Raw genomic sequence first — 25884 nt, forward strand, 5'->3', positions numbered from 1 at the left:
GGGCTTCCTCTCACCCCTCCTTGAAGCAGAATTATTTTAAGGGGACACTGAGAGAATGAAAAGAAAAAGAAAAGCAGTTTCCTTCCTCCTCTGTCTAGAAAAAGTTACAGCATCTGACGGTTTTGAAGTGATCTGCAGCTCCTTCAGTGACCCGAGGTGGGATGATCCCACCTGGACTCTTATCAGCACTGACATCCTGAGCGGTTCCTTGTCAGCTGATGATTTCAGAGCAGGAGGATGGCAGGGAAAGGACAGGGAAGATGAATTCCCAGGCTAAACTGGAAAACTTTCATATTTTCCACAGCCTTTCCCAGTGTATACCTGGGGGGGGACAGAGGAAGTACTGAGGGGTCAATCTCTGCTCATACTCCACCAGCAATTTATGGGTCTCCAGGGAGAAAAAACCTCCCCAGCCCTGCACTCCTTGCCAATGTGAACAGCTTTGCTGAGTCCCTCAACACCATCTGTTTGGAAATCCAAAATTTCCTCCTCCATTCAGGTGCTGCACGTGGCAAATGCACTGTCCTGTCTGCCAAGCCATGGAACCATCTGGCTTCCACATTCATCCCTTTTTCTTTTTGGGGTTTTTTTTTTTTGGTTTTTCTTTTTTTCCAAGTGTCAGCTTTGGCCATTGGAAAGATTATTTCTATAAAGCTTTGCATTTATTTTGAAAGGCTTTGTTTGTATTAACTTTTTAAAGAGTCTTTCTACTATTTTAAACTCTTTTCTCTTCAGCAAATATTGGGCTCCTCACCCTCTCTGCACACACGGGCTGTGTTAACAGAACTGCATGCACAGGGGCTGTGGTGTTTATTTTCTCACTTCAGGGCCAACATTTTATATGCAGCAGAATATTTAAGGCAACAGGGGGCTAGAAAGGAGCACAGTGACTTTTTACTGGACTCTCAGCCCTTCAGATCATGGGGGTTTGTGCTTCACTTCCTTGCTTGTATGAAAGCTGAGAAATCTCAAATAAAATCTCAATTTTAAGGCTTTTAAATTCAAACACAGTGCTTTAATCTCTGCTGCAAGCACTGAACAACAATCCCCACACAGAAGTGGGAATATTCATCATTCCAAAGCAACAAAAGGTCTCAAACTCCTCCTTTGCTCTGTTGTTACAGCCCAAAAGGCAGCAAAATTTGCAAATACGTGCTTGGAAGGTCAACAGGAAAAGCAATTTCCTATGTCAGTGGTGTCACCACAGTGCTGCTAAAAAAGGAGCAGCCAGCCTGGAGCACAGGGAACACAGAGCTCACCCGGAATTTAAAGGAATTTTAGATATATAAAACTATAAAGACAAAAAGTTCAATGTAAAACCAGCTATTTCTTAGGTTTTCCCCTTTTCTGGCACGACTTCCTTATTAAAAACACAACAAAAATCTCATTTGAGTGCAGCAGTGGCACAAGTAAAGGTGGAACGTGTCCCAGCTCAGGGCTGAAGTTTAGAGAGAGAGGGATCTGGGGGCAGTGCTGTTCCCTGGCTTTCCAGGAACAAAGATCTCAGAAGAATCCTGAACTTAGGGAAATAGAAAACACTTGAGGAAATGGGTATCACCTCCAACAGGTCAGGCTTCTCTCAGCAACCTTCCTATAAAATGTATTTAGGGCCAAACACCAGGACAACATGCCTGGATTGAAATTCCCCATCCCTGCATGGCGTGAGATATTTAACTACAGGGGGAAAAAAAAGGATTAAAAAATAGATCTGAGCATCGATTTTATTTAGGAAAATGAAGAACTAAAAGGGTTTCAGCTCCCCTGAGAGAACGTTCAAGGGTTTGAGGCCAGACCCAAAGCCCCCCAAACCATGAAAAAAGCAGCTCAATACAGACAGGAAGGAAAAAGCTCAGTGCTCTCCAAGTGTCCTTTTAGGATTTAGCAAGAAATAAACCCAAGTGAGGTGGATGAGGGGGAAGGAGGAGTGGTACCTAGTGATAGTTGATATTTTGGTGCCTCCTGGTGCCAAGCAGGATTTGGGAATTCATTCTGCCCTTCCCCATGGAGTTTAACATGCAGGCTGAGTGCACATGCTCAGAGATTGCTGAAATCACAGGCCAAGACTGAATAATCCACTGTCTGCACCAAATAAACCCCCAATAAATCATAAAGAACCACATGACAGCAAGTCCAGGGAGTCTGCACAGGAATTATTTGCATGTTCCAGACTGGGATGCATGGCAAAACCTGTATTTATGTGCCAGCCCAGCAGTCCTGGGGAGCTGGGAGGTGAATCAAATAAATCCTGTGCATAGCAGAGCAGGTGTGCTGAAATACGTATCCACCTGGGCAAACAGGACCAGTCCTAAATACGTATTTGCACAAACCTAAATACTTGTTTACCAAAGAGACGGGAACTGCTCCAAAGGCTTCAGCCAGAGCTCCGTTGTGCTGCAAATCAAAGAAGCAGAGATGCTCAGACACCAACGCTCTCAGCAGGCACAACCACCCAGGCTCTGCCTCAGCATCTCCACACAATCCCAGAGTCATTTGCAGTCGTGCTTTGAGCTTAAAATTGGAAAAACCTGGAAAGCTTTCCCCACTGGTACAAACACATGGGGTTATTTTGTTGCTTGTCACCATTTGTTATCTGTAACAACATCAATTTGGGGATTTTTTTTTTAGTGTGTGTGTGTGTGTGTGTAAAAATATAGGAAACCCCGGAGTTTAAGGACAGTTTGTTTCTGTCTCCTCCTCCAGTCATTCATAAATTTTTGAATATTCCCTTTCCAGCAGTCAGGATTAAAACAATCTAGGTAAAAACCACCAGTGATGGCCATCAAGCACAGAAATACTGAAATATTATTGCTTAAAAGGAATTCTGAACCTCCTTAACAAAAAGCTGAAGAGAAAAACTTGAACAGAGCAGACATTGTGGAGTAACACTGAGGTCTTCAATCCACTGCAAACCTCGGATCTGTATTCCCCAAAGACTTAAAGATTTAAATAGATTTTTGCCTCTCCTCTTGCACAAGATTCAAGCTTTTAACCTGCCCAAATTCAGCTGTCTGCACCTATTTCAAGAGGCAGTTAGAGGTCAGCAAGTTTCTCCATCTTTATTAAGCACCCTTCATCAGAAAACCACAAACTGCAAAATTTCCTTCTTACCACATCCTCATGAGCTAAATTCTAACTGTTATTGCTCAAAAAAGGAAAACTAATGCAGAAATGTTCCATTATTTTGAGCACTCTAAATCAACTAAATGTGGAAATCAGGAGTCCCCACAGGATCCCCCAACTAATCCTGTCCTTGGACAACATCCTCTGTCCACCATGCTTCAAGCAGCAGAATATTCACCTGAAACTCTGCCTTTCTGTTTATGGTGCATCACCTCTGGAGCCACAAAACTCAGCCAGGACATTCTTACATTTCCTTTTCAGCCAGCCCCCCAGAAAGTGACTATTCTGACACCACTTTGTGTCCCACTCCCCTTCTCCTCTCCCAAAATTATTCCCACAGAACATGCACATCAATTCCTCCATCATCACCTTTATTTCCTTCCATTTTACTTTGAATTTACAGCATCTTCCCAGATTTCACTAGGAATTGCATCTCTCAGGGCATTCCTGACCCCAAAGCATCACAACCAGGGACAGGAGAACTAAAATCTACCACAACTACAATGAAAAAATACCCACATATCCCAATCCCGTCCCGAAGGAGCAGAAGTTTTTAAACCAGAGTGCTGATTTCTGGACTAGCAGCTGCCTCAGGAGCTTAAACCAGCATTCAAGCACAGGATTCATCAACAAATCCAAGGAAAAACCCCTTGAACTCACCTGGAAGGGGAGATCCATGGCACTGTTCCCAATCTGGTTCACATTTGGCAGTGACCCCCCGTAGTACTGGCCACGACTCTGCCCCAGTTGCAAATACTGGGTTTTCTGCAGCTGTAGCTGAAGGAAAAGAAGGAGGAAAATGTAATTTCAACTGTTTTAACCAACACAACTTGACAGTGATCACTGAGAATGGAAACCATTAAAAGGCACAGATCCAACTTTTACAAATGAGGGTCAACCTTCTCCACAAGGTTCTTGCACCAGGAAAAGGGTTCAGGGATGGTCAGGGATGGTCAGGGGTGCTCAGGGATGTTCAAGGATGCTCTGGGATGTTCAGGGATGCTCAGGGATGGTCAGGGGTGCTCAGGGATGCTCAGGGATGGTCAGGGGTGCTCAGGGATGTTCAAGGATGCTCTGGGATGGTCAGGGATGCTCAAGGATGTTCAGGGATGCTCAGGGATGCTCAGGGGTGCTCAAGGATGTTCAAGGATGCTCTGGGATGTTCAGGGATGCTCAGGGGTGCTCAAGGATGTTCAAGGATGCTCTGGGATGTTCAGGGATGCTCAGGGGTGCTCAGGGATGCTCACGGGTGCTCAGGGATGTTCAAGGATGCTCTGCGATGGTCAGGGGTGCTCAGGGTGGTCAGGGGAGCTCAGAGCGCCCACGCCAAGACAGGATGCAGAGAAAAGGCCCAGCCTGCTTATTCCATGCAAATACTTCGGGATGTATCCATGGATCACAGAATCCCAGGATGGTTTGGGTTGGAAGGACCTTGAAGCCCACTCAGTGCCACCCCTGCCATGGGCAGGGACACCTCCCACTGTTCCAGGCTGCTCCAGCCTGGCCTTGGGCACTTCCAGGGATCCAGGGGCAGCCACAGCTGCTCTGGGAATTCCATCCCAGCCCCTCCCCACCCTCCCAGGGAAGAACACTGTATTACAATAGTCCCTGAATACAAGCTCACCCTGAGGACAGCTCATGCATTTTCCTGACATCCAAACAATTCCTAGAAAACTCAAATACCTTTTATTCACAGAATTTCCCCCAGAAGCCACCGATTTCCAACTGCACAGACAGCTAAAATCTCTGTGCTTGAGCTGAGGGACCAAACTAATCCCTGATTTAGGAGATGACTTGTGGAGATGAAACCTCTCCACAGATCCCAGAATCTCAGGATCATTTAGGTGGGAAAACAGCCCCAAGATCGTGTCCAGCCTTTGACAGGGTGCTCTCAAAAGCCTCAGCTATTTGGACAAGACACCATTCACTCAGTGGCTGAGGGTTTTTTTCTTCCCAAAAGGGTAGATAATCCCCTCAGGCTGAAGATTTATAAAATAGTCCCAGTTTTCCCTATCAAATGGCTCAGAAAGATCCCATCCAAGGAGTGGGAAAGCCCCCCCTGCTTTTCTTGTGCAATCTTTAGCCACGCAATTCCTGAAGCAAGACATGAAATTAGAGAAACCCTGTGCTGGTATCACTTAGTGAGTCACAGCCCCTCCAACTCAGAGCACAAAAAGCACAATATCAGAACTAGCTGTGCTTTTTCCCTGGCCCCTGCATATGTTTTTGTTGTTAAAAAAAAAAAAAATTAAAAAGCCTTGTTTGGGATTTGGGCCAAACACTGAAGTAACTATTTCAACAGGTGTTGGTTTCCTTTCAAGAACCTCCGAAAGGCACCCAGGGAGGAGGGGGTGGCTTTGTGTTTTTTCAGTGTTTGGGCTTTTCTCAGGATATACCCACCTCAAAGCAGCACAGGACAGGGAGGTCACGAGCATTTGTCTTTCTGCTGCACTTGAGCATGGAAATGAGGCAACCCCAGAGCTGGGGAGCCGAGCCTGTGCACTGCCTTGGCTCTATCATTAATTTTAGCAACGCTCCCTTCGATAAACACTCCTGGAGATCTGTGCCAAAAATAAGAGAAGTGATTGCTGCTTATTGCTCTCATCCATCACCACACCGGCGGGGAGAGCTGGGCTCGCTCCTCTGCTCAGCCTCCTGCCTTTCAAGAGAGAGTGGCCCCCAGACTCCACATTTATTGGAGCCCATCAACAACTGCCACTTGCAATCTGGGAAGATCAAGTGTAAGCAGAGCAGGATTTGTGTCCTGAACGCCTCCAAGCTCCAGCTTTTGAGCTGGAAAAAAAAGTTTGTTTGAATCTTAGGACCTTGCTGTCATTCCAGCAGGAAATTGGGAGTGAAATCAGCTCCAGTTTTTCCCTTCTCAGCAAACAAAAAAAGCTGCAAATTTACTTCTGAGGTACCTCAGTGCTCAGAGGGAAACAACACTGAAATCCAGAATAAAAGTTTGAGAAGGGACCTTAAATATTATTTAATTCCACCCCACCATCCCAGTTTGCTCCAACCTGGCCTTGGACACTTCCAGGGATGGGAAATCCACAATTTCTCTGGGCAACCTCTGCCAGGGCCTCCCCACCCTTTAGGAAAACAGAAGATGTTGTGACTAAAATGAAATTTCTTTTTCCTCTCCATCCATCCTGCGAGGTGGAGCAGGTACAGGGCATAACCGGGGATGAGGTTTTAAGAGGGGTTTGATTTTCAAAGAAAACAACAAAAAGAAAAAGCCTTTTCTTAACAGAAAAATTCTGATTATTCTTCAAACATTACCAAGGCTCACGGCAGCCCCAGGGTTATCTCCTGGGGTTGGATTCAATTAGTGCAACTTGGATTCTGGATGAATTTAGATAGGGAAGGATGATAAGGAATTACTTAGTGCTCACCAGATTTATTAATTTCATGAACCACGAGAACTCGGTGCCTCTACATCACAGCTTTTCCATTTCTCTATGGTGTGGCTGAGAGAGCAGCTCCCTGACAGCTGAAAATATTGCTAAATATCCCAGCTCTCTCCCAAGAAAGCTTTTGGTAAGGAAACAGCTTTTGCTTGTTAAACCACTTTATTTCTGCTTGGTTTTTCTTGCTCTGAAGAAATGTTCCCCAAACGCCAGGTCCAAATGGAATCTGTAATTTTCCTTCCACCAGCACTTCTCTTACTCCACTTAACTTTAAATCTTCCATTTTTTTCTTTAAAATCCAATTTAATCCTGAAAAATTAAGTAATTTACGTGAACATTTATATGAAATACATCAATTTTTCCACTTGGGTTACCATTTGCTGGACACACGGCTGTGTTTGTAGGGAGAGATTCAAGTTCTACAATTAAAAAAATAACAAATAAAGACAGAAACAAAACCTTAAATACAAATCCAGTTTTCCTACAGACTTTCTAAGTGACCAAAATATGCAGATCGGAATCACATGAAGCATTTATTAAGAATTCAACACTTCAAGTTATTGAAATTCTTCCCACAAAAATTCTGAGTAAATACAAATTTGTGGGCAGAACTTACTGGGAAGTTTGGCAGTTTGGGCACTGTAAATCAACCAAAATCCACTGTAAAGGTTTCTTTTAAAATGCCTTTTTTAACACATGAAATTTGGACTGCCATAACCATAATAAAAGGGTGGAGTGTCCGTTTGATAAAACCCCGAGATATCTGATGACTACAGGAAGCAAAGATTTTGTGATAACGGCTTTTTCACCGCCTTGCAGTTTCCATACCAAGCTTTCTTATAACTTCATTTTTTTCCCTCGAAAAAACCCGTTCTCTTTAGCACCTCCAGCCTAATAAGCAGCAAAACCAGTGCAGATTAAAATTAGAAAAGTATTATTAAAGCCTAATTGGGACTTAAATTCTGCTGGCAGGATTAAGTGGAAGTTTTAGAGGCTGCATTATTGGTAAATCCCGTTGTGCTCAGCAGCGTTCGGTTGGACAGGGCTGAATTTTCCCAGGGAAGTTTTCACCTGGAGCACCCAGCCCCGCTGCAGGATTTGGGCTTGGTGTCAGGACTGGATTTTTGATGGGAGAGATTTCCCAGTGCCTGTGCTGAGAGGAAGCAGAAGGCAAAGAGGCTCCCAAAGTTCTGGCCTGGCTCCTCTCTGCAGTGTGGAATTAAACACCAAGTCAAACAAACCCTGCAGTTCCTCGGTGCAATCCCAGCGGGATTGGCTTCTTCAAAGGGAGATTTCTCCCCATTCACAATCCTCGTGTTGATAAGAAAAGCAAATAAAAGCTTAAAAAGAAAGAGACCTTAACAGCAATTTAATGATTCGAGTTTATATTTAGTGGCAGCGCTGCCACGAGCTACAAATCACCTCATTAACCCTTTCACTACTTAAAATGTTCTTTAAGGTGCCAAAAACTCTCCAACAATGAGCTCTGACCACCCAGAGTTTGGCTCCTCAAGGGAACCCTTCTCTGTTAACAGTCCAAAAGTCACGTTAAAATCCGAATTTCAAACACTCAGCACTACTCAAACAACTGCTAAAATTAATACACATTCAAATAACTGCTCATTTATGAAACCACCCTCCCTGAAAACTGCCTGGGATTTCTTTAATTCGATGAGGAAGGAATCACAAATGAATAAGAGAAAATCCTGGTAAGCCAAGGAAAAGGAAATTTTTGTGTTGGCCACAATTTCGTTAATTCCAGGTGCCTCTCCCCAACCTGAAAATCAAAATCAATAATGAGACACAAAGTTCTGAGCACAGAACAAGTTTCAAGGGCAGAGGATTTGGTTTTAGATCCCAAACTGTTCCCATCTCGGGATCCTCCTGGAAAATGGGAATAATCCCACCAGAAGAATTTTGAAAAGGTTTTGGAACTCCTCACACTCCTTCCCTGCAGGTTTAATTAACTCATCAGCAACTCAAAGTTTGAGTGGTGCTCCAAGCCTGGAGCAACCCAGGGAAAAGTGGGGATAAATGAAGATATTCCAGAGGCTCCCAGTCAGCCACCACCACCAACAGATCTCACTGGGGGAATGAGGATAAATTAATTAAAATATCCTGCTGCTCCCAGAGAGGAGATGAACGAAGATTGGAAAGACTTCTGGAATGCCTGACCTTTTAATCTCTTTAATACTTTTAGAGCTTGGGTGAATACTGATTGCTTTTATAACTTTATTGTGTTTTGGATAATTTATTGCAAACAATTACAAATACTTCCATTATTTACATGTTACTGACCTAAATTCACCCCTGCTGTTATCAAATAGTTCAACAGGTGGCTGAAGAGATGGATTTGCAAGTTTAGCTTTTTATTTTAATTTCCCATGTAATTAAAAATTAATATTATGAAATCTGACAACAGCAATACTTTTCACCCCAGCAGGCACCTGTAATATGTAAATAATAGAGTTTATCTTCAATGCCCTGATAAACGGGGGAAATCAACCTTCTGGTGCAAACCCACATGTTTTTAATTGTCTTTCAGAGCACCTCAGAGAAAGAAAAAGGTGTGATAACAGCAAACCACAGCTCAAATTCTGCGATAAACCACCCTGATCCTCTAGGAAAGGGCTCGAGACAGAGGGAGATAAAAAATATCTGGGATTCCGGCGAGGTGAGCAGGCTGCTGTCAGCTGAGAGATAAAAAAGAGGACTCTGAAATCCAAATCAGTGCCTGTGTGAGCACACTGAGAGTGGCACTGGAGCTTTCTTTGGGAATAATCGGCCTTTCAGGGCCACAAGGAAGAAGGAACGGGATCCAGAGAGCACAGGCAGCTCCTTCGCTCCCCCCAGCCTCATTTATCAGGGATAAAGAGGAGAGGAGCCTTTGCATTTCTCTCTCACTGGGCTGTCACACTCAGGAAGAAGGCAGATTTCTAAAGTCACCGATTTCCTGCAGTTTCCAGCCGTGCTCCAAGAGCAGCAGAGCTCCAAAGGCGCAGCTGTTCCTCCCAGGAAGGAGGGTAAAGGAAATGAAGGCTGAAGTTGAGAGGAAAGGGATAATCCACAGTGAGAGCAGCTGCTCTGCCTGCCTCACTTGGGAGTTCACAGATTCCAGCAGCAGCTTGTAACAAAATGTTTTGCAACGGTTTGGGGGGGGGGGGTTGAATTTTCAGGGTTTTTTTAGTGTCATAGAAGTGAAGATTTGAAGGCTGGCTCCGGACAGAGGAGCGAGGACAAGCCCAGCAAAAGTTTCCCTTGTTGCCTGTGCCAATCCTTGCTGGCCTCCCAAGGATCTTGGTGTCCTGGAGCGATGGATTTTGCAGGGAATGGGACAAGCAAGCCAAAACAGGAAGCCAAATGTCTACTAGAAACTACGTGAAAATTACCCCGAAAAACTGCAGACATATGGGATGAACTGGATGTGACCCCAGACTCGTGGAACTGCTACATCATTGTTTACTCCTCCATCACCACAACTGTCACTCCAGTCACTTTTAAGGACTTGTTCCATTATCCCATCGTCGTGTCAGGACAAAAACACAGCTCTCAGGCCAACCAAACGCAGCCAGGAAGAACAAAAATGCAGGAAAAAGCCAAAAAAAAGCATTTTTGTTGCTCTTTTTTTTCTGAAGGGAAGGAAGCTGTTGTAATATCTTGGAATTTAGCAGCCACAAAAGAGCAGCAGCTTTGTTTCTGCCACACTGAGACACTTCCCAAGCAACTCCTGCCTTCAGAGCTGAGCTGAGAACACAAGGCCAGCCTTGATTTTCAGGGATTTTGATTTTCACCAGGATACAAGAGTTTTCCCAATGCACTGAAACACACAAATTTTCTCCACAATTTCAGGAATTAACAACAGAACAGGAGGTGACATCTCCAAGGACCAGCAGCAAAGGGTTGTGCTGCTGCCTGGGAGTCTCCCAGCTCAGCACAGAGCGAAGGGGAAGCAAAATCCTCCTCTTCAATCTCATGGAATGAAACAGCAGCTCCACGAAAAAACCAACTGGGATTCAGAGAAAGGTGTTTTCATCATCAGAGTAATGAAAACTGCCAGTCACAGGGAAGGGCACAGCGAGGCAGCTGACTTAAGACTTTATAAATCTGATTATTTTTAAGGTTACCTGATAGCATGGCTTCAATCCTGCACTTCCAGTGGCTTACCAGGAAAATCCTGAGGTCTCAAAGGCTGCAACACCTGCAGGAGGCCCCTGCAGCTGCTTAAAAAACCTCTCCAAAATTCAGGCAGATCTACAAATTCTGTGCTCTGACAGAGGGGAAGGAGATGATGGAATAAATTCTTATCTCCAGTCTGTGATAACCAGAGGAATGCATTCCCACCCTTTGGATTTGGGATTAAAACTACGTCCTTTGTGCCGGCTGCACGTCCACGAAGCAGAGAATTGGGAGACAAGGATCACTTTGTCTTTGCTATCATCAAACTTTGGTCACTTGGGTGACTTGTGGAGAACAGGAGACAAAGCAAACCCAGAAAGGAACCCCAAAAAACAACCCCAAAAAGCAGAGACACGGCCCTACCCCAGAGAGCTGAGGCGTAACACATCACTAATTACTATAAATCAACCTAAAATGAATTTATCACAGAAAAGGCTGAGTTAGAAGGGACCCATCAGGATCAAGCCCAACTCCTGGCCATGCACAGGACATCCCAAGAATCTCAACTCTTCAATCCAAATAATCCTTTGTTAAGAGCATTACAGTCCAGTCAAATAAATTTCATTCATAAGAGCTGAGATGCTATTGATCAGCAAAGCCTGGGCAGGAATCATCTGAGCCCCAGCCAAGCCCCAGCACTGCACTTTTAGCACTCCAAGAGAGCCAATTATTACTCATGAGTTCATGTTTTCTTCACCTTCCTGTTGAAGGGATTATTTAAGACTTCAAATCACTTAACTGGATTGTTTTGTCCTGTTATGAGTCATCTCCAAATTCCAAGGCCCCATTAGCTTCTCCTTCAGGAGCTGCGAGCAACTCCCCCGATTGCCTGAGCTATAAAACCGTGAGGAAACGGGGCTGTAAAAATCACCCAGGCTCGGACCTCTCCTCCCAGCTGCCTCCTCCAATTCATGTGAAAGTGGAAAGATCTCACACCCCAACACTATTCACAACTCCCCCAAATCCACACTGCACTCAAATCCTTTTTTCTTGTGAACCCAAAGAAAACAAACCAGAAAGAGGAGGGGAGAGAGGCGGCAACAGCATTTAATGCTGTGATCATTTTTTATTCTTTATTTCTGTTTTATTTATTTTGTAAAGCACTTCTTTATACATGAACTTCATTTTTCTCCCCAAAATGAATTAATATGAACCATTTGGGGGTCGAGGGCAAAGAATCATTACGAACACACCTTGCAGGATTGGAATAAATAAATCAAACCATAATAATAAAGAATAAAACTTAATGCACAGGCTGTGACTCCGTGTTTAAAACCACTTTGCTATTTCTGGTGAACAAAGGTTTACTGTTTAAAACTTCACAGTCACAACTGAGGAGCAAAAACAGGATACAGCAAACTGGAGCCTTAAAATAGTGACTATTCTTCCGAGTTGTGCTCTATCGCCGGGCAGGGAGCCAAGCAAAGCTACAACAGGCACCAAACCTGATTTGAGAGCTTTGAAAAACAAACCCCAGCCCGTGGCAGCTCAGCAAGTGCCACCCTCCTTCCCTGCGAGGCTTTCAGCGACAGGGAGGCGTGGATGCTGCTGATAATTCAATATAATGCAGAGGACAGGGCTCCTACTTGAAGCTCATTTATTATTTGATATCCAGAAGGCAAAGAATTCTCTTGGTTATATTTAGATGTAGCTCGACACTCTCCAAATCTTGTTTATTTCTGTGAGCATTATTAGCTAACAATGTGCTCTTAAAGAAAATATTCCTTCTGAGCAGGCATCTGATGGAGAATGCCAGGAAACAATCGTCCAGCTTCAATAAAAAGTTCCTCAACCATCCCCATTCCTCCTATTGAAATGCCTCAGAAAAGCTGAAATAAAAGCAGAGATGCCCTCATTAAGTAAGATAAAAATAGCTTTTATGTTCCATTTTTTATTTTTAGCTAAAGAATGAAAATTCAGTTATGTAACCCTACAAGTTTCGTAAATTAGGAGCCAAGCAGGGCATGTTTGCACTCTTTGGGGTTCAGGGGCACCTCACTCTGCTCTGAGAGTGGCCAAAAGCTACAGAAAATTGTTTGGAGCTGGAAAAATGTGGCATCAGCCAACGCTTCAGGTATCAAAACTATCCAAAACAACATCAGAGTCCAAATTCTTCGAATGCAAAAGGCTCATTCAGCACAATCATCTGCCTGAACCAGAGGCAAATCTAATTACAAGGAGAAGGTCAATCAGACATTTGAATCTGAGCTGGCTGCTGGAAACTTGTGCAATATTTAAGATATTAAATAAATATTAAATAAGATATTCTCTATCCCTCTTGCTGTCAGGAGTAGAATCTACACTGAGACTCTGCAAGGAATAAAAAGGTGAGAAGTCAGGGTATGAAACAATCCCTGCCTTCCCTTCTCCCAGGGAGGATTTTTATTCCTTTAATCCAGCTTACAGATGTTGAAATCCCACTTTGAGGCTCCAGAGCTGGAAAAATCTCCTGCACAGCTTCACAAGCTGCTCCTCCAACAGGTCTGAAGAGGCCCCATCCTGTCACCAACAACTGCTCCTCTGTCTGAGGTGGGAGCTATCACCATCTGCCTGGAAATTCATATATTTTGGGTATCAACTCCAATTCCCTCCCCTCCGAGACCTCGGCCGTCCAAGGAAAATAATATTCACATAAATAGTAATAGCTGGGTATCAAAATTAATTGAAAATTCATCTAACAGAGCTGCAGTGTGCAGTTAACACATCTTACTACTCTGGAGTGATAAGTAACCGTAGTAAAAACACCAGTGAGCAGCCCAGCAGGGAGAGCACAGAGGAGATTTTCCCAATCATCAGGAAAAGTGATAGAACAGGCAGAGGAAGTAAAAGACACTTGGAGAAAATCTGCCTGTGAAGCAGAGACTTTTTAGCCAAGGCTTGTGAAGGGCTGTGGAATTACTGCTGCAGCCTCAAGCTGCAGCACTTCAGCCTCCTCCATTATTTAAGAGCTGTTTTTTGTGGGTGTGTGGTGGTGTTGTTTGATTGCAAAGGATTGTTCTGGTACACGGGGAAGAATTTTCAGCTCCCAAGAAATAATTTGCAAAACAAGACTGTTATCAACACTTGCTTACAACTTTGTATTTTATAAAGTCCCAAGGAGATCAAGCCAGAACATCTCCAACTGATGAAGAGGGGCTTTTGCAGTGCTCCCTTGGCTCCACAAGCACTGCTGGAGATCCTCATGGATCCTCATTCCTGGATATCACTTCCAACAGCACGAAATGCAAATCATTTCAAACAAATCAAAGCAGCACTTTAAATATTAACTCCAGGAAGTATCAGAGATGCTGATAATAAAGACTCACATCCAGCTGCCACCTCAAGCTCACAGAATTCCAGAATGGTTTGGGCTGGAAGGGACATTAAGAATCATCCAAGTGCCACCCCATGGGCAGGGACACTTCCACCATCCCAGGCTGCTCCAACCCTGTCCAACCTGGCCCTGGACACTTCCAGGGATGGGGCACCAAAGCCTTGGGGACCACATTTGCTTAACAAAATGCGAGGAGTTGAGACCAAAAGAAAAAAAGGGAAGCAGCAGCGAGGTCACAGCTGGTCACTGCCGCAAAATGAACCCTGTTCCCAAAAAATCTACCTGATTTTGAATTTGCTGCTTTTCACTCCCTCACTTGAACCCCTCAGCAACAGCTCCTCCAGCACAGCTACAAAAACACCGGGGTAGAACTCCAGCCATCACAACCAGTGATGGTTTTAAACCAGAAAAGTTTATTTTCTTTACTTTTTTTTTTTAAGATACAGCCTTACATTTGCTGAAAAGTGCCCTGAAGTCTGCTTGAGTTTCAGATTCTGCATTAGGCACAAAAATATCGATGCCAGTGTGGAACAGAGCATTAGGGAGTGATCGATGCTGTCGGGGCCATTGACCAAACTGCCCTTCCACTGCTCAAGAAAATGTTCCTTTGCAATTACAGATGGATAATGGAGAACACAGATAAATATTTAGCTTTTAAGACATGTTGGTTAAATCCCTATTGATCATTTTTGAGAGGATGCCTATTTTTTGCCAAATTAGTGTTTGATTACCACTACAACGAAAGTGCTCGATAACACTCGATAATTTCACAGAATCACAGAATCCCAGACTGGTTTAGGTTGGAAGGACCTTAAAATCATCAACTTCCACCCCGTGCCATGGGCAGGGACACCTTCCACCATCCCAGGGTGCTCCAAGCCCCTGGCCTTGGATGTTACCAGGGGTGGGAAATCCACAGCTTATCCGAGCAACCCTTGCCAGGGCCTCCCCGCCCTCACTGAGAGGAATTTCTTACAGAAAATTCACACACTTGGATGGAGCAGGAAATCTGAGTTAAAACTCACCCCAAAAAGCCCCAAACCCATGGGTTTGACTTAATCTGGTCCATCCCTGCTGCACCCACACGTGGACTGAACACGGTGCTGGACACAGGAGTGAAAGCTCCCGCTGAAATGTGCCCAACGCTGCTGCCTCAGCAAAGAGTCAGGGCTTTGATATTCCTAAAGTGCAGGAAGTGCTTCCTAACCAAAATCAATGGCATTGATAAATTGATTATAAAGTGGAGAACAAACTGTTAGTGAGAGGAGCAGGGGGGTTGATGGATGGCAGATTTAAATCAACCTTGTTTCCGCGATCGTTACAAAAATAAAAACGCAGTTTACGTGATAAAAAAATTAGATAAGAACTAATCTGATTACGAAACCCAAGAACAGGTAAAAATGGTTCCCAAGCCCACGTCCTCACATAACCACAACCACGTTCTGGGCTTTCCAGGCCTGGGGTTTCCCCCTCCTTTTCCTTTGTGCTGAGAGGAACTTTTTTTTTCCATTCTATCTCCCAGATCCTGAAGACAGTTTGCCCTCAGGCCACATTGCTACAAAAATCATTTTTCAATACCAAATATTCTTGAAAACTACTTTGAGGCACAATTCCTGTGGCTCTGTTTTGTGGGGTGATGTTTTACTCACGCAGAGATCCTCGTTCACCCCTGGCCTGCACAGAACTCAGATTAACACAGCACCAACCCCTCCTGTCCCCCGAGGGCTCTGGAACCTTTATAACTTCTGCAGTCACAGCTGGAACTCAAAGACAGCACTACAAATTTCAATTTCTGACTAGAAAACCAAGAGAATCAGTACCCACACCTACCACTTTTCAGTGTAACCACAGGCCCAGCTCCCCTCTGCACAAACATCTCTGCAGCTTGTTCTGAGGGGAAAACCCCAAATCAACCCCAAAGAGCTGGAAGAACCGACTGTACCTCACCTTGAGAAAAAATCCTCTTCCTAAATGAGCACCTTCTATAAATGCAAATTACCACCCAGTGCTGATGCTAAATAAAACTGAAACGCAGCAGCCGGAGCTGAGTCCCACATGTTCACCCTGAGAATTACAACCAAACACCCAAAATGCAGCAGTTGTACAATTCAGCCTCATGTGCTGCCAGATCCTTCCGAGCTCTGCTACATCATTAACACCAAGGGATTTGGCCACTGCACACAGAAAGACTTTGTCCAGCAGCAGCTGGGCTGTGTGGGAGTGATGGGACAATCAGTAAAAAAGTCACTGTCTCCTTAAAAAGCGAAAACAAAAAAAATCCAACAAAACCTGCCTGGGTTTGCCAGAAGAAACCTTCCCCTGCTCACTGAGTGCAGCGAGTTTCCCAGGATGGCACAGCAGAGCCGGCTCCCTGTTTACCTTGGACAGCTCAGGCAGGCTGAGGAAAGCCAAGGGTTGCACAAGAACAGAGATTCTTTGTGCCCTGGCAGGTCACCTCTGCCTCTCACTCTGCTGATCTACAAACATTCTTTCAAAGAATTAAGGGCACTGCTTGCTCACCCAGCCTGTGATGCCACAGCCCGAGGTCACAGCACCTGGAGCATCTCTGGGGGTTTCAAACTCCCTGCTTTAGTTGGGGGTCCTGCTTCATGATGTCAACAAAGTTCACAGGACACAAGGAAATGGCTCCAAGCTTTCCAGGTTGGACATCAGGAGGAATTTCTCCGTGGAAAGGGTGGTCAGGTATTGGAGGGGCTGCCCAGGGAGGTTTGGAGTCCCCAGTCCTGGAGGTATCCAAGGAAGGACTGGACGTGGCACTCGGTGCTCTGGGACAAGGTGGGGATGGGCCACAGGTTGGGCTTGATGGGCTTGGAGGGCTTTTCCAAACCTGGTGATCCTGGGATTCATCAGAGACACCAGTGAGTGATCACAGATGAAGCCTAAATCACTCATTTCTTGGTCTGGAAATTGCAAACTCAGGGTCCAAACTTTGTATCTGGGAAAGTTAATGGAAAAAAAATACCTTCTAGAGCTTGAAAAATTCACATTTGTGTTTGGAGAGAAACTCACTTTTAACCTGAGCTGCCAGCTGGAAGCATCAATCTCTGTGCTAGAAGGGCTCAGTCCTGATTTTGATGCATTTCTTTAATATCCCTCAGACATTCAAAACCACTCTTACGTCATTAGGAATTTCTTTTGTATCACATCATTTAATAAAAACCTGCTGAAGACATCAGGAACCATTGCAGCTTTGTATCATCATCATCATCATTAGCATTTCTCATTTTTAAAAGCAGATTAGCATTCCTGATTTAACTAGGCTTTTAAATACTGTTTTGCATATTATCTACATCCAACGCTGAGCTGGGGATGTACAGAGACATTCTGATCTCTTCCACAGCCAACAGGAACCAGAAAACCACTGAGTGTCTCATTTTTAAGTACAAATTTTGTGGCAGGGGGATGTGTGTGGGTCTTACACACACACCATCACAAACTACGGGGTTTTATTTTATTTCTATTTCATTCTACTTCTGTCAAATCTATGCCATTGTGACATATTCCACTTGACAAAACCAAACTTCAGCAGGATTTTGTATTAAAATAACCCAGGTTTAAAATACAAACACCGTGTTTTTACTTCACATGGTTTTCAGGAACTCACAAAAGCCACAGAGAACTTTGGATAACACCTAAAAATACACAAGCAAAGGGTGATGAAATTTTGCATAATGTTTCCAAACATCACCATTAAGCTGGGTTTAATTCCCTGGGTGTCGGGGTTGAGCAGGTGGGGCTGGGAGACAGCACCCACTGGCAGGTTTTTGGAGTTTGGGGGGGTCTTTTATTTTCCAAGGTAAGACTTCAAGGCCCATCAGAGGGAGCTCAAACACAGTTCTGGCTGAAAGCCCTCAAAATTAAGTGACTTTAGGTGAATATTAAAAAAAAAAAAAAAAAAAAAAAAAAAAAAGCAATCCTGGAAACCTGAGAAAATCTCCAAGTGAACAAGAACCACCCTTAAAATGCAGGTCACAAATTGTCTTTAAAGATCTTACATTTTTCTGCATTTCAAGAGTCACATATTGAAGGGCTCAGCACTATCTGCGTTAGCTGCACGTTAATTTTTTGGTTAATTACAATTTGAAAGGGCAGCAACAGCCTTGGATGAGTAAATAGATGCATCAAAGCATCCCTGGGCTGAGTTACACCAGAAATTGAGACAAGCCCTGGTAAACAACCCCAGAAATCAGTGTAGTCCTGAAATTCCAAACCTCACAGAAAAAAAAGAAAGGAGCAGAGCCACAAACAAAAAACAGGAGTCAATGTCACAGAGGAAAAAAAACAACTCCCCCTCTCCTCTTCTCACCCACTTTGTTACTATGGGACTGGCAGAAAGCTCTGGATTATAAACACCAAGGTCCCACTCACAAGACAATTAAGCAGCTCCAGAGCTTCCATCGACCACCCACCTCCGCTCTGCGCAAGGTCTGCGCCTCCCAGCAGAGCTGAAATGCCAAAAATCCACTGTGCCAGCTGAAAAACAGGACTCTGCTGCTCCACACAACAGGGAAACCCTTTGGAAAACAAAGTTTACTCTTCCTCAAATGAATTTTTTTGTATTTTCTGAGGGCAGTAAAGGAGGGGTTGATATCACACTCTGGTGAGAAAGATGGATCAGAACTTAAAAATCCCACACGGATCCAAGAGCATAAATAGGTGGGAGATGACCAAGACAGAAAGGAAGCTCAGAGGAGGAACAGTGAATTTCTGCCTCTGCTCTGACCAGTAACCAACAATAAAGCAGACAAGATGGTAAACATTGCAAAAAGACAATTACTAATAATGAAAAGGCAACAGAAAATTTGGGCTGCTTCCACCAACTGAGTAAGGCGTTTTCAAACTGACAGCAACGTGCTGCTTGCCAAATGAAAATGAGAGCAAACAGCAAAGTTGTGCTTAACCCCTTTTTGCTTTTATGCTGCATTTTAAACCCAGATGAAATCATGGAATTTGAAAGAAAAAGTCTACAAAGGAGACATTTTACTCAGCTCTCTGGTCAGTGTTTCCATCACTTCAGTACCCAGAATGCTCAGAAAAGTTATTCATCTTGGGTTCTTTCCTCAAAACCAGGTTCTTGAAAGTGTGATGGGTTTCCAAGAGCAAAACCCAGGTTAGGAACGCTCGGATTTGGGAGAAACTGAAATGGGATTGAGGAGAAATGAATCTGGATTCTGACTTCTCTTGCAGAAGGTGAGAGCTAAACGTGTGAGCTAATTGAAGGACAACCTGTAACTGCAGATTCCAAGAACTCCCTCAGGAACACCCAGCTCTGGAGCGGCAGCAAGGACTGACCACTGAAGGCAAAATCCCAGGATACTGAGCCACACAGGTGCGAGAAACAAAATGATTCCAGTGACCACAAACACCTCCAAATTCTCCTCACTGTGGTCCCGACCAACTCCAGCAGGAACATCCAACATCCAGGTGAGCATGAGCAGAGCTCCAGCCTCACACCTTCCCAGGCAGGTGCCTTTCCTTTACATCCAACCAGCAGCACCAATTCAAAACAAATATTTACCCTCTCCTGACACGGAGGAATAAAAGGAAACCTTTTACTGCAAATCCAACTGTGTGTTCTGTTGTTCCTGCAAAGCTTCACCTGCAAACAGGCTCGTAAATTTTCTTGAAACAGTTAAAAACAAAACACTGACACAAGCAGGTGAGACAAGAACAGAACAGAACAGCTTTGACATCCCTGAATCTGGACCAGAAAAGGCATCTCGTGCCCGGAAAGCGCATTCGTTATGCCGGGAATTTCTGCTGATGGGCTTTGCAGAGACACCACCAGCCAAGGGAGGCTTTGGAAGTGCAGCAATTTGCACCTACGACAACTGGAGTGTAACGGGAACAACACCAGCGACAGGGAGTCCGGCAGCTCCCGCCCGTGGGTGCTCCGTGCCCACACTCGGAGCACAGGGGGGATGCTCCGGGGGCTTCTGAGGGACCCCAACCGGGGTTTGCCCCGGGCTGAGGAACCAGGAGCCCACCGCAGACTCCAGTGAAGGAACCGCGACACCTGCTCAGAGCTGCGACCCAACCTCAGCTCCCGGCCTGTGCCAGGATGAGGAGCTGGAGAACCCTCCAGGCGAGGCTGAAGGAACCGGGATTCCCCTCAGACCCGCGACTGTCCCGGGATGAGGAGCTGGGGAACCCTCAGATCGGGGGAATGGAACCAGGACCCCGTCAGACCCCAGTGAAAGAACTGAGATCCCTTCAGAGCCGGGGCCTGTCCAGAGATGATGGAACCGGGATCCCCCCTCAGATCTGGGCCTGTCCCGGGGTGATGCAATTGGGATCTCCCCTCAGACACCGGCAAAGCATCCGGGATCCCCCTCCGACCTGGGGCCGGTCCCGGTGTGACGAACCGGGACCCTCCTCGGCCCCCTCGCAGGGAACACGGGGGTGCCCCCGCCGCAGCCCAGCCCAGCGCAGCCCCCTCCCCGCCGGGCCCGCTACGGCCGTGCGGTGATGCCGCTGCCCCGACCCTCCGGCGGGGGGGACCGGGACCTCCCCCGCGACAGGTGTCGGTCACCGGAGGATGCTGCGGGCCCGGTGGGCCCCGGTGGGCGGCGCGGGCCGGGCCCGGTGGCGCGAAACCGGGGGTGGGGGTGAACGGGGGCCGTGAGGGGGGGGCTGAGGGGGACCTCCCCCCCCCCCGCGGGCGCCGCCCGCCCCGCCAGGGGGCGCTGCCCGCCCCGCCCGCCGCGCGCCGCCGCTGCCCCCGGCCCGAGGGGCTCCGCGGGGGGGGCGCCGCCCCTCACACCCCCCCCCCCCGCCCGCCTCAGCCGGGGGCGGCGGCGCCGAGTCTCACCCGGTGCGCGCGGGTCAGGCTCAGGTCCTTCATGACCTCCTCGAAGGCCGCCGTCTCCTCCGCCTGCTTCTGGTTGTGCAGCGCGATCTTCTCGCTGAATTTCCGCGGGTTGTTCGAGGCCGCCATCTTCCCCCGTCCGCATCCCCCTCCCCGCGGCCGAGGGGGGGCGCCGCGCATGCGCCGGCCCAGGGAGGGGGGGGCGGCCTCAAGGCGCCTGCGCGGCGGCGGCGGGGGGGCGGGAGGGGGCGGTGAGGGGGCGGAGGTTGCGCATGCGCGGGGCCGGGCGCGCGCGGGAGGGACGGCGAGGGCGGGGGCGCGCGCGCGTGCGCGGGCCCGGGGCTTCCCCCGGGGCGGGGGCGCGCGGGGCCCGGGCCCGGTCACTGTCCGCGTCCCCATCCCCGTCCCTGTCCCCAAACCGGCCTCTGCCCCGGTCCCTGTCCCCGCTCCCTGTCCCCAAACCGGCCTCTGCCCCGGTCCCTGTCCCCAAACCTGCCTCTGCCCCGCTCCCCGTTCTTGTCCCCCATCCCTGTCTCTGCCACCGGTCCGGTCCCGGTCCCGGTCCCTGTTCCCATCTCTGTCTCCATCCCTGTCCCGTTCCCTCCGTGGTGGCTGCTCAGTCTCCTGCTGAAAAATCGACTTTATTGATGCTCCCTCTTCACTGAAATGACAGAAATTCAGGAGGTCCCGACTTTGTCGATCAGGATTTCATGCAAGAATCACCTGTAATTGCAGAGAAACCACCCTGACTTCTCCTGCACGCCTCGATTTATTTCTTTTTAATACCTTCAGCAGGAAACTCGGGCTTTGGGCTCGTAGGTGGCCGTCTGTCCTGAGGGATGGACACAGCAGAGCTTGGAATCGCACTGGGATGTGAACCAGGGGAGGGTCACAGGACCGTGGATGCTGCTCCATCAAGGGCCAGGAATAATTAACAATTCTCCCAGATAATGAGAACGGGCTTGGGAAACAGAGTCCTGCCTTTTCAGTGAAACAGGATCTTCAAAGCACAACAGGACCTCCTGGGATTTTATCGCATCCTCGGGGGTCTTCCTGCCGAGTTGTCAGCTCCTGCTGTTGTCACCGGGTTGTCCCTTGTCCCCTGCTGTGCCACACGGGTCCCTGTGCCCTTGGTCAGGCGGGCTTGGTGCCAATTCACAGCCTCTGGCAGAGGGGCATCACGACTCGAGAAACCCACCCAGGTGAAGAGAAAGGTTGAGCCTGAGGACTAATTAACATGAGAAGAGAGAGAATCGATGAACCAGGGGGAGGGAGAACATTAATTGATAAAGAATCAGGTAACCTGTAGCCAAGGAGCTTCGATTTCTTTGTTTGCTAAGAGTTACTTGTAGTGTGAGGGTTTGAAACTCCTCGGGCTTGATGTGTGGGGAACCCCTGTCCTGCAGCCTGTGCAGAATAAACTCTGCCTAAACTGTCACCAGTGGGGTGCCCAGTGTCACCCCACCGAGCAGGCCCCAGTCCAGTCACTTCATCCCTCATTTCTCAGCACGTCCCCCCCCCGTCACAATTATCCCACTGATGGACGGATAAACCCTCATTCCAGGCTCAGGCTTAGCCACAAAGTCACGTCCTACCCTAAATGCTGGCTGCCAGCTTGCACTTAAAGTTTACAGCATGGGCTGAGATACCATCTCAGCAAGGCTCATCCAGGCCCTGGCAGGATCAGCCCTTCCTCCCTCAGTCCTGGCAGATGTTTCTCCAACCCCTTCTTGCCTTTTCCACCAGGAATAAACACCATTTTCCCTAAAATCCCCTTTGGCTGTGTACACGAACAGCACATGACCTGCAAAATTGGCCTGCCATGCTAAAAGCACATAAATCATAAAGATTTAACAGGGAGATACTGATTATCCACATTGTTTTTGCTCGAGGAGCGAGACAATGATAAATAATTGGTGGAGTTGTCCTGGATTTCATCCCGAAGGTGGTGATATCAAACATCTCCAGCCCCAGCTGCCACTCTGCCTCTCCTACAGCACCACGAGATGAAGTGCCTGAGATGGAACTTGATAAATTCTCCCCTTTTGGATCTCCTGAGATGGGAGACAGTGAAATCTCCACTCCTGGTTCGCAGGGAAGGAATGCAGATGGCCAGGGAGGCAAGGGGAGGGGGCTGCAGCTTCCTCCCTTAAAAAAACTCCCTTAATTCTTATTGTTTCCCGGTGCAGCTTTATCAGATCGAATTCCAGTGTGAACCTGGACCCCTGTTCCCGAAATCCCCCCGTTTTACCCGGCTTTGCAGCACAAACTTCTCCCAAACACCACATTCGTGCTGGGATGTCTCAGGCACTCAGAACTCCAGGTTTTGGGGTGGGTCTGGCAGACGATGCAAGTCCGGCTGCGGGCAGGGAGAGGCTTCGGTGTGTGCCCGGCTTCCTCCTCTCCCGCAGGGAATTGTGCCCTTCCTTGGGCAGAGCGATGAGCTCCTGCCCCGAGCGTTGTTTCTGTCTCCTGCCTCACCTCGAGCACATCTGGGGCCACTGGAGAGCGGCTCCATCCCAGCAGAAAGCCCCGCTGGGCTCCCCCGAGGCGGCGGCTCCGGCTCCTCCAGACGTGTTTGGGAAGAGATTCTGGTAACTGAGACTCCGGAGCAAACAAAGAACCACCGGGGGCCGGGGCTGCTGTGGCCACAGCTGCCAAAAAACCTCCTCCCCGAGCAACCTGCGGCCTCGCGGAGCAGATGCGCTGCAGGGAGGAGCTGCTGTTTGCTTTTCGCTGGGTTTTATCCGTCGCAATCGCTCTGGCAGACAAAATCCAGCTCCTTCCACGCTCTCCCTCAGAGCTTTCCCAGGAAAGTGTGAGGCTGAGGGACTCGCACAACGCCAGGGCAGCACACGAGGTTGTGCTGTGATCCACAAATGAGCTGACATCTTTTTTTTTTTTTTTTTTTTTTTTTTTTTGCCTGCAGACACAAAGATTTTGATCTTTCACACTTCCTACTTAATGTTCCTGTTGACATTCCCATTATCCTCAGAGAAGAATATCCTCAGAGTCCCCAGTTATTTTGAACCGGGCTCCAAACCGTGCTTGGAGTAGGAAAACATTCTCTTGTTTCACTTGGAACTGGTGAAAATTTCTTTAATTTAAGATGTCCTTGTTTCCAGAGGGCAAATAAAAGCACCTGAACCACTCTCCCCTCCAACAAATCCACTCACACAGAAGGTTGGCTCGGCTCCCTGTACCAATATTCCCTTGTCACTCTTCCAGTTTCGCTCCTTTACCATTCCCTGTAAATTCTAAAATTACGGAAAGCCAAGCAAACAGCGACTGCTGGGAGAAATTAATTCTCATTTCCACACCTCGGGTCTTTTTGCTGCTCCAAGAGGCTTTGGCAGCCAGGCCGAGGGTTCTGTTACTGGTCCCTTTTCCCAGAATCGGGGCTCAGCTCGGCGCCACACGGAATGCAGGGAGCACTCCCGGGATGCTGAGGTGATGTGGGGAGCTGGGAAAGCAGCGGCCACTCCGTGCCTTCCCAAAGGGATGGGAGGCAGAGAATTCCATGTGAGAATTGCCAGAGTCGCAGTGAGGCATCAGTGAGGATGTACCTGGCACTCCAGGAAGAGAAGGAGCCACAGGAAGGATGGAAAGAGACAATTTCCAAGGGCCTGGAGGGACAGGACACAGGGAATGGCTTCCCACTGCCACAGGGCAGGGATGGATGGGAGATTGGGATGGAATTCCTGGCTGGGAGGGTGGGCAGGCCCTGGCACAGGGTGCCCAGAGCAGCTGTGGCTGCCCCTGGATCCCTGGCAGTGTCCAAGGCCAGGTTGGACCAGGCTTGGAGCTGCCTGGGATCATGGAAGGTGTCCCTGCCCATGGCAGGATGAGCTTTAAGGTCCCCCTTCCATCCCAAACCATTCCACGGTCCTGTGACCCTCCCCTGGTTCACATCCCAGTGCGATTCCAAGCTCTGCTGTGTCCATCCCTCAGGACAGACGGCCACCTACGAGCCCAAAGCCCAATTTTCCTGCTGAAGGTATTAAAAAGAAATAAATCGAGGCGTGCAGGAGAAGTCAGGGTGATTTCTTTGCAGTTGCAGGTGATTCTTGCATGAAATCCTGATCGACAAAGTCGGGACCTCCTGAATTTCTGTCATCTCAGTGAAGAGGGAACATCAGTAAAGTCGATTTTTCAGCAGGAGACTGAGCAGCCACCACAGAATTCCCGGGTTTGTGGCTCCTGGGAGCTGCTCCCTTTGCCCAGGGACACCTTCCACTATCCCGGGCTGCTCCAAGCCCCACCCGACCTTTGGACACTTCCAGATATGGGGCAGCCACAGCTTCTCTGGGAATTCCATTCCAGGGCCTCCTCACCCCCACAGAGAGGGATTTCTTCCCAAAATCCCATCTAAACCTCCTGTGAGTACCCCAGGAGCTGCAGCACCCAGGGCTGACACACGGAAGGCACCTCTGCCCATCCAGGGGTTAATCCTGCCCCTTTTCCATGGGGAAAACTCCTGATTTTCTCCCTAAGGAACACGGATCCCAGGCTTTTGGCAGCCTCCCTTCACGTGCAAACCCCAAATCCTGCAAAAGGAACAGTCCAGACACGCTACCTGCACCCCGGGGCAAAACCTCTCCTTTCCAAACCTCCGTGAAATTCAAACATTCCTGCTAAATCCAGCTGTAAACCCCTGTCCTGAAGGCACTGACGCTGAATGCCGGCATTGATCCTGCCGGGGAGTCACTCTGCATCCTGAGGAGGATCACACACGTTCAAACACGACCCCAGACCAGGCAGGGGGAAAAAAAGCACTTTGCATTTAAAGCTAAATAATTGCCAGCTCTGTCAGCAGGCCCAGGTGAGCAGCCTGATTACAAACTTCGCTTAACCACATGGAAAAGACTTTTTAGGGCTGTTTTCAAAGCGCCCAGGACCCGGATGGTAGACATCGAAAATATTAAATATGTTAAAGGATCCATTCTGCTTTAGGTGCTCCTGATGTGGTGCAACCCCAGGGACTTCAAAGGCCTCGCTCCAGCTGGGCTGAGGGGCAGCCAGCAGCAGGCTGG

At 47.7% G+C, this 25884-nt stretch overlaps 1 protein-coding gene and 1 long non-coding RNA gene across 8 annotated transcripts in view; both read right to left on the minus strand.

Moving 5' to 3' along the window:
- CRTC1 (CREB regulated transcription coactivator 1) overlaps nucleotides 1-21041 on the minus strand; it is a 43825-nt gene extending 22784 nt beyond the window's left edge. For 4 of the 6 annotated variants that reach the window (XM_039566419.1, XM_039566417.1, XM_039566416.1 and 1 more), the window contains exons 1-3: nucleotides 20855-21041; nucleotides 3781-3897; nucleotides 2344-2391 (exon numbers count right to left, since the gene is read on the minus strand). In XM_039566419.1, coding sequence (XP_039422353.1) covers nucleotides 2344-2391; nucleotides 3781-3897; nucleotides 20855-21031 — 342 coding nt within the window. In that variant the 5' untranslated portion in view covers nucleotides 21032-21041. The remainder of the gene's footprint in view (nucleotides 1-2343; nucleotides 2392-3780; nucleotides 3898-20854) is intronic. The other 2 variants (XM_039566418.1, XM_039566415.1) reach the window with 1 other exon arrangement.
- Nucleotides 21042-21473: 432 nt separating this feature from the next.
- LOC109146331 lies at nucleotides 21474-23696 on the minus strand. 2 transcript variants are annotated; one of them, XR_002048300.3, is made up of 2 exons: nucleotides 23333-23696; nucleotides 21474-22079 (listed from the first exon to the last, which is right to left on the minus strand). It is a non-coding gene; the product is annotated as an uncharacterized LOC109146331 (long non-coding RNA). The 2 variants fall into 2 exon arrangements; XR_002048299.3 differs by having other exon boundaries at nucleotides 23103-23696.
- Between the last annotated feature and the right edge of the window lie 2188 nt (nucleotides 23697-25884).

The sequence above is a fragment of the Corvus cornix genome, chromosome 28 (genome assembly GCF_000738735.6).
Source record: "Corvus cornix cornix isolate S_Up_H32 chromosome 28, ASM73873v5, whole genome shotgun sequence".
In the NCBI taxonomy this organism is placed as follows: domain Eukaryota; kingdom Metazoa; phylum Chordata; class Aves; order Passeriformes; family Corvidae; genus Corvus; species Corvus cornix.